At 31.5% G+C, this 9,447-nt stretch overlaps 1 protein-coding gene across 1 annotated transcript; it reads left to right on the top strand.

The window, feature by feature from the left end:
* The first annotated feature begins 298 nt into the window (after nt 1-298).
* hscb (HscB mitochondrial iron-sulfur cluster cochaperone) lies at nt 299-8,213 on the top strand. Its single transcript, XM_019065019.2, has 6 exons — nt 299-695; nt 969-1,065; nt 2,885-2,974; nt 7,437-7,581; nt 7,790-7,837; nt 7,979-8,213. Exons 1-6 carry the CDS (start codon nt 367-369, stop codon nt 8,071-8,073), a joined length of 804 nt encoding a protein of 267 aa, XP_018920564.1. The 5' UTR covers nt 299-366; the 3' UTR covers nt 8,074-8,213.
* The last annotated feature ends 1,234 nt before the right edge of the window (nt 8,214-9,447 follow it).

The raw sequence follows: 9,447 nt of genomic DNA, 5'->3' as shown, positions 1-9,447 counted from the left end.
AAACAGGGTACAAAAGGTTTCGTTTTTTTTTATACTATATTTTAATGTGTGAGGGAAATTAACTGTTTAGTAAAAATGTAGTTTTGAGTTAACGTTGGGTTAATGTTGTGTTTTACTTATTTAGAGCATATTTTTGTTATAAAGTTCCTCGAGAGCAAACAATAAAACAATAATAGACGCTGTCTCACTCTAGTAATTGCAGCCATAATTCACAGATAACCACAAACCAATAAAAAGTCATTCAATTAGGTCAAATATATACCTTGAAGTGTTTTAAAAATACAACTTTTATTTTGACAAGATTTCTGGTTGACAGGAAGTAGCGCGCTAACATTGTATAAGTCAGATTTAGTTCAGTGGGTGACCATGATAACGCTTTACAAACTCCGATTTTTGTTAGCATCCCACGGATTTAAACATGCAAACAAATTAATATCACACGGACAAGTTCTTAAGCTCGTCTTACTTCCGTGTTTGGCTTCAGGAAGAGCTGTCCGCTCTTACAGGAAAGACATTAATGTTGTTTCTCGCTGTAAAGCAGTTAAAGGACACTTGTCTCTGAACTCTTTCAGCACTGTCACAGTCAGCAGACTCTGCTGGAAATGCGGCTCTTCTGCTGAATTATTTTTTTGTTCATCCTGTAATGTGATCCAACCTGCTGATGACAGGGCGAATTATTTTGACATCTTGAACTGGTGAGTTTTTATTTTATTTTATTTTTTAAAGTATTTTCTGGATTCTTGGCCCTGAGCTTCCAAAAAGTTGTATTCCTTCTTTACTTTCTTTACTTAAAAGCCAGAACATTATTCATATATACAGTATATATGATACAGTAGTTGTTACATGATGTTGTTACATCAAAGAGAGATACAGTTTTACTACTTACCTTTCAGCTTTCAACTTAAAGAAGTTCATAATCATATTATAACATATACTGTATGTAACTGAATATGTTGATCTTTCCTCAGTGAACAAAAATTTTCTTTGAACACCCAGAAACTTCAGAAAAGATATGTGGAGCTGCAAAGATCTCTCCATCCTGACAACTTCAGCCAGAAGTCATCGGTAATGGACTCTATTATACAAAATTTATTATATTCCATACTTCACACAGCATTATTAATAGTGTGATGTTGAGTGGACGAGCATTTATTTTGAGATACAGTTTATTGGTTTGTTTTTATATCTCATAACAGTGCTGAAAGATACTATAGGAATGCAAAGCATATGGTGGCCATATCAGTTATGAGCAAATATTAGTGATTTACTGGGTGGACTTTTGTTTTCAAATATAATATGAGTTAAAAATGTAAATTAAATGGATAGCAAAAGATTATGGCAAAATTGTAAATCTTTAAGAGCACTAGTTCTTGTTTTATATTTCTTTTTGAACATTTTTCTAAGAATATATTTTGAATAGTTTGTATTACAAACTTCATTGTTAATTACCAACAATATACAGAAGAATAAAAATAGAAATTATGTAAGTTTGTTACCCAAGGTTTTGTCTTCCAGGGTGAATTTCATGAAAGCATGTTTAGGTAAATACACACACACACACATACACATATACACAGACATTTTACTGCTTTGAAAGTTTGGGACCAGTAAGGTTTTTTTAAAATGAATATTTATTTATTTAACGCAAGGACACATTCAGTTGATTAGAAGTTTCAGTAAAGATATTTATGACGCTACAAAAGATTTCTATTACAAATTAATTACAAAACTTTGAACCCTGATTAAAAAAATTTATCACAATTCACACAGAAATATTAAACAGCACAACTGATTTCACCATTGATATTGATAATAGTTAAATATTTATTGAAAATTCTACCAAAAGCAAAACTTTGCAGTCACAGAAATAAATTACATTTTAAAATATATAATGAAATAGAAAACGGCTATTTTGAATTGTTATAAAATTTCACAGTATTGATGTTTAACTTCTTTTTACTGCATTGTACACGCACAAACACACATGCTTTTTTCTAATTTCCATTATGTTTTAGATACATTTTTAATTATTTAAATTGCCATACAATTAATAATGACCACAATGATGAAACTATTTAACTATTTATATTATTTTTTAAATAATAGTTATATTTATTTATTTTTAAATTTTTTGTTGTAACGTGACCGTTTTGCTCTTTCAGATTCACCTTTTAAACCTTTTCCTTTGCATTATATTTGAAACTTTGTAGCAGCACACTCTCAGTATCCCTTGTCCATATCTATTTAGATGCTCAGGTTGAAGGTATGCAGCTTATCATCGTTCCTATAAGGCAGCAGACAGTTCTTTGGTGATTGGTTCATGCTTTGCGAGGCCAGTTGGGTTTCCTGACAGCAACAGCAAGCCAGATGTTGATTCTCTAGGCTTTGGCAACTCTGACAGCTGAAAATGTTTCTCCTCTGCATGTCATTTCTGTGCTTTCTCACCTCTTATTCCACCTGACGAATCCCATCACAGCTCAGACCCTCTGCGTCCACCCACACAGCCAGATCCTTCAGGGAAAAAACCCGGCGCAATTATCAGCATTGCTGGGGTTTCGTTTTTTTTTTGACAATACTGCTCATTCCCAAGAGGAAATCCTTACCACAAACAAAGAACATGTCATGATATCTTAAAATAAATGTGACGACAGTATGTAATTATATAATGTTTGGAAAAGTTAGGAAACTTGGGCAGAGTATGACTCTTTTTGTATAACACTTCTTTTGTTACTTCATAAAACCACAATCACAGTATTCTTCAGGTTGCTTTATACTTTGGAGCTTTGTGCGATTTGTGCCTTTAGGGGCTGTTGAAATTGTTTTTGTAGCCCGTAAGAAGAATGACTTTAATTTGGATGACTTTGTGGTCTGATCCTATTTACAGAAAGAGCAGGAATATTCAGAAGAACAATCAGCACTGGTGAACAAAGCCTACAGAACGCTGCAGAAACCTCTGAGTCGGGCTGTTTACATGGTAATTATTTGTTTAGTAAATATTTGTTTTGCATATGGCAGCTGTAGGTTGTATACAGTGACCCCAGAAAACTTTGGACGCATGAGCCACACTAAAGACAGAATATCAAATGAAGTATCATGTACTTTTAAAGAAAGAAGCACCAACACATTCAAGTAGGACATTTCACAAAAAGATGTTTTTAAATAATAAAACAAGACTCAAAATGTCAGGGGGAAAAAATCTGAAAAACATTTTTTAACGGAAAATGAAGTAAGAACCTTTTAACTACACTCCACATTAACACTACATGGGTTAAAACTTTTACAAATCAAATTTTAACTGTACATGGTAATTTTAATTTAAGTTGCAGTATAAAATGTTGTGTTTTAAAAATGCATGACAGAGCCATTCTTTGTTGGTTTTTTTTCATTAATGGATGTATTTATTTGTTTATTAAAATGAACCCATAGGTTGGAAAATGAACAAAATATTAATGTTGAATAAATTATAAATTCAATAATATAATTGTTTGACATTGCTTATTAATAAATGTTCATCTTTTGATTATTGCTGATGCTGATGATTTTTCAATTAACAACATATTTGGGTTAATTTTAAGGGATCCTTATGGTAATTTTTTTGAACAATAGAGTTGAATAAACTACCCAAAAGGCTGGGTTGTTGTTACATCAAAGAGAGATACAGTTTTACTTATTACCTTTTAGCTGTCAACCTTAAAGTGTTAATTCAATAAAAAATTATATACATATACTGTATGTAAACGAATGTTTTTGATCTTTCCTCAGTGAACAAAAATTTTCTTTGAACACCCAGAAACTCAGAAAAGATATGTGGAGCTGCAAAGATCTCTCCATTCCTGACAACTTCAGCCAGAAGTCATCGGTAATGGACTCTATTATACAAAATTTCTTCCACTTCAGCACACCTATTAATAATGTGATGTTGAGTGGACGAGCATTTATTTTGAGATACAGTTTATTGGTTTGTTTAATATCTCATAACAGCGGCTGAAAGATTACTATAGGAATGCAAAGCATATGGTGGGCCATATCAGTTAATGAGGCAAATATTAGTGATTTTACTAGGTGGGAGTTTGTTTTCAAATATAATATGAGTTAAAAATGTAAATTAAATGGATAGCAAAAGATTATGGCAAAATTGTAAATCTTTAAGAGCACTAGTTCTTGTTTTATATTTCTTTTTGAACATTTTTCTAAGAATATATTTTGAATAGTTTGTATTACAAACTTCATTGTTAATTACCAACAATATACAGAAGAAAAAAAATAGAAATTATGTAAGTTTGTTACCCAAGGTTTTGTCTTCCAGGGTGAATTTCATGAAAGCATGTTTAGGTAAATACACACACACACACACACATACACATATACACAGACATTTTACTGCTTGAAAGTTTGGGACCAGTAAGGTTTTTTAAAATGAATATTATTTATTTAACGCAAGGACACATTCAGTTGATTAGAAGTTTCAGTAAAGATATTTATGACGCTACAAAAGATTTCTATTACAAATTAATTACAAAACTTTGAACCCTGATTAAAAAAATTTATCACAATTCACACAGAAATATTAAACAGCACAACTGATTTCACCATTGATATTGATAATAGTTTGAATTTATTTCATTGAAAATTCTACCAAAAGCAAAACTTTTGCAGTCACAGAAAATAAATTACATTTTAAAATATATAATGAAAATAGAAAACGGCTATTTTGAATTGTTATAAAATTTCACAGTATTGATGTTTAACTTCTTTTTACTGCAGTGTACACGCACAAACACACATGCTTTTTTCTAATTTCCATTATGTTTTAGATACATTTTTAATTATTTAAATTGCCATACAATTAATAATGACCACAATGATGAAACTATTTAACTATTTATATTATTTTTTAAATAATAGTTATATTTATTTATTTTTAAATTTTGTTGTAACGTGACCGTTTTGCTCTTTCAGATTCACCTTTTAAACCTTTTCCTTTGCATTATATTTGAAACTTTGTAGCAGCACACTCTCAGTATCCCTTGTCCATATCTATTTAGATGCTCAGGTTGAAGGTATGCAGCTTATCATCGTTCCTATAAGCAGCAGACAGCATGGACAGTTCTTTGGTGATTGGTTCATGCTTTGCGAGGCCAGTTGGGTTTCCTGACAGCAACAGCAAGCCAGATGTTGATTCTCTAGGCTTTGGCAACTCTGACAGCTGAAAATGTTTCTTTTCTCCTCTGCATGTCATTTCTGTGCTTTCTCACCTCTTATTCCACCTGACGAATCCCATCACAGCTCAGACCCTCTGCGTCCACCCACACAGCCAGATCCTTCAGGGAAAAAACCCGGCGCAATTATCAGCATTGCTGGGGTTTCGTTTTTTTTTTTTTGACAATGCTGCTCATTCCCAAGAGGAATCCTTACCACAAACAAAGAACATGTCATGATATCTTAAAATAAATGTGACGACAGTATGTAATAATATAAATGTTTGGAAAAGTTAGGAAACTTGGGCAGAGTAATGACTCTTTTTGTATAACACTTCTTTTGTTACTTCATAAAACCACAATCACAGTATTCTTCAGGTTGCTTTATACGTGTGGAGCTTTGTGCGATTTGTGCCTTCAGGGGCTGTTGAAATTGTTTTGTAGCCCGTAAGAAGAATGACTTAATTTGGATGACTTTGTGGTCTGATCCTATTTACAGAAAGAGCAGGAATATTCAGAAGAACAATCAGCACTGGTGAACAAAGCCTACAGAACGCTGCAGAAACCTCTGAGTCGGGCTGTTTACATGGTAATTATTTGTTTAGTAAAATATTTGTTGTGCATATGGCAGCTGTGTAGGTTGTATACAGTACCCCAGAAAAACTTTGGCACGTATGAGGCCACACTAGGCTGTAGGTTGTATACAGTATACAGTTGTATATCAGACAGAATATCAAATGAAGTATCATGTACTTTTAAAGAAAGAAGAGATGTTTTTAAATAATAAAACAAGACTCAAAATGTCAGGGGGAAACAATCTGAAAAACATTTTTTAACGGAAAATGAAGTAAGAACCTTTTAACTACACTCCACATTAACACTACATGGGTTAAAACTTTTACAAATCAAATTTTAACTGTACATGGTAAGTTAACTTGCAGTCTAAAAAATGCTGGGTTAAAAACATGCCAGTGCTTAAAACTTTTACAAATCAAATTTTAACTGTACATGGCCAGCCTTCTGGGTAGTTTTGCTTAAAAATGGCTATATTTCTTGCTTAAAATGAACCCAATTTAGGTTGGAAATGAACAATTATTAATAAGTTGAATAAATTATAATTCAATAATATAATTTTTTGAATTGCTTATTAATAAATGTTCATCTTTTGATTATTGCTGATGCTGATGATTTTTAATTAACAACATATTTTGGGTTAATTTTAAGAGAGCCATATGGTAATTTTTTGAACAATAGAGTTGAATAAAACTACCCAAAAGGCTGGGTAAAAACATTTAACCCAAGCGCTGGGTCGTTTTTAACCCAGCATTTTTTTGGATTGTAAGTTAACATACAGTTAAAATTTGATTTGCAGAAGGCTTAACATGCATTAAATGTAATTGTACTATTTTACTATGAAATTTTGTCAAAATTATGGTTTTAGCAAATACAATCTGTGAATTACCATATACTTTACATTACAAAACAGTAAAAAGACATTCCACAAAGAAGTACATTTATTTAAAACAGAAATCTTTTGTAACATTATGAAGGTGTTTACTGTCACTTTTAATCAATTTAATGCGTCCTAAATTAAAGTTTTTTTTTAAATTAATTATTATTATTTTTTTAAATCTTACTTCAGAATTTTGAATGGTAGTGTATCAACAAAAATATTCCACAAAATATTAGCAGGAAAACTGTTTTCAACTTTGGAAGCAAAAAAAATAATAATTGTAATGAGGACCAAATGAGCATATTATAATGATTTCTGCAAGATCACGTGACATGGAAAACTGGAGTAATGATGCTGAAAATTCAGCTTTGTATCACACAAATGAATAACATTTTAAATATATTAAAATAAAAAAACAGTTAAAAAAAATCACATTCACACTAGATTATTAAAATACATTCAGCTAAAATTATGAAGAAAAATGAAGTGAGCTCTTGCAGTTCAAATGATTTAGCAATCTAGAATCAAATAAAGTAAAATTCAGAAATGTTTAAGTGCCAAAATAGATTTTGCAACATCTTTACGGTATATATCAGCTCTTGCCATGTTCTATATTTTTTATACTCTGACATGTATAGAAAAATAGGTTTATCTGTGGGTGCTAACTTAAAACCAAGCATTTTACCCAAACTATGACTACTGAAATTTACAGTGTAGTCGGCCCAGAGGCCGTAGTTCTGTTGCAGTAGCTGTTTACCCTGTGTAACCTGCATGTTCTGCTGCAGCTGGAGCTGCGAGGGGTTTTGCTGGAGGAAGGTACGGATGCCACCGCGGACCCCGCATTTCTCCTAGAGCTCCTGGAGATCAACGAGAGCCTCGCAGAGACGCAGAGCCAAGACAAGGTCAGCGCTATCGGGCGGTCTGTGCGAGGTGTGTAGGCCTGAAAGAAAAGCTCCAACCAGAAGTGATTGTTGAAATATTGCTCTGCGCCCACTCATGTCACTCGCAGCTTATTTATGTGACCGTTTGCGGCCCCAGATTCATTCCATCAGGAAGTTCAAGGCCCTGTGGTTTTATGTTTCCGCTGCTAAGTCTTATTCGTGCTGTTGATATACTGTATTTTACTTCCTTTCACCAGAAAAACTGAAAGACTTGACTGAACGGATGAATTCATCTCTGAATAAAGGTATTTTTCTCTCTTTCTCCTCCTCATGACCTCCCAAATTTGACAGAAATTCAGAGCCAAGGCCGGTTGCACACACTTTTCCATGGTATGCGAGTGGAAAACAGCTGTTTTTGTGTTTGCCTCACGAGTCTCTTTTCACAGGGGATCTGCTGACTGCCAAAGAGCTCCTGGCCCAAATGAAGTACTTCACAAATATAGAGGAGAAGGTAAAAGACAGAATTACAGAGGACTGCTGAGGGAAAATTGTGAACAATTTGCAATTGTAATCCAGCTCAGTGAGAAATTTACGCTTGTGTTTTTATAGTAGTATATTTATTGTTACTGGTGTGTATTTGTTGGATTATTGTTGGTATCTAAATAAAGTACATTATTTTAATCTTTTGTCAAAAGCAATGCTTACATGTGCAAAACTCTCACCTTTGTGATGCTACAGTGTTGTCATTGGTTGCTATGGCATTGTTAGGGTTTTTGGGTCATTTCTTACTGGACTAATTCAAAAGAGAACAAAGTATTATGGTCTGCTGATACTGTATGACTCTGGTGTATCCTGCAATCTAACTTAAAGTATTATTATTTTTTTTTTTTGCATGTTTTGTCGTGTTCAAGTCAAAAAGTGTTCTTACATGAGTAACACAGCACACCTTTTGACCAAGATGCATGATTAAATTTTTATATAATATGTATTTAATATTTAGAAGTAATTTTAATATTTTCTTTTTGTTATTTTTAATTAATTAATTTTAATTATTTATTTTACTGTTTAGTTTTTTTTTTTCTCGGTTATAGTTTTAGTTCAGTTTTATTTGATTTTCAGTTATTAATTATGGTGATTCAGCTTAAGGATTTTTATATAATATTTTAGTTTAGTGTATTTCAGCTTTATTTCAATTAACAAAACTATAATATCTAATATAGTTAAGTTTGTTTAGTTCAATTTTGCATTTGTAATATTTATAATCCTTTATTTTATTACTATTTATTTTACTTTGTTATAGTTCAGTTTAGGTTTATTTATTTCCATTTTAGTCATTTTGATGATTCAACTTAAACTTAAGTTTATAAGTTTATAATTATAAGTATATAATTATTAAGTTAAACTTAAACCCAGAGTTGCAGCATAGCTAAAAAAACATTTTTTTTTTATTTCAGCTTTTTCAAATTTGTTTCAAAGTTAAAATACAAAAAAATGTAAAGTTTTGTGTAGTTTAATTTTTTCATGTAATATTTACATTTCATTATTTCAGTTTTAGTTTTAGTTCAGTTTTAGTTTAGTTCCAGTTTGTAATTTTGATTAATTTTTTAATTTTTAGTAATCAACTTAAGTTAAACTTAGAAGTACAGTTAAGTACTTAATTTATTTTTATATAATACTGATATTTTATTTCAGCTATATTTCAATTAACAAAAGTGTTTTAATACTGTAAATTGTTTAGTTAAACTTTTTGCATCTAATATTTAGATTTTATTTGTTTTATTTTATTTCAGTTAACACACACACATACACACACACACACACACACACACACACACACACATATATATATAAACTATATATGTTGACTTTATATACATACATACACACACACACACACACACACACATATATAGTT

This window comes from Cyprinus carpio, chromosome B5 (genome assembly GCF_018340385.1).
Source record: "Cyprinus carpio isolate SPL01 chromosome B5, ASM1834038v1, whole genome shotgun sequence".
In the NCBI taxonomy this organism is placed as follows: Eukaryota; Metazoa; Chordata; class Actinopteri; order Cypriniformes; family Cyprinidae; genus Cyprinus; species Cyprinus carpio.
Note: the sequence above shows the minus strand (reverse complement) of the source record. Positions and strands in the feature narration are given on the sequence as shown.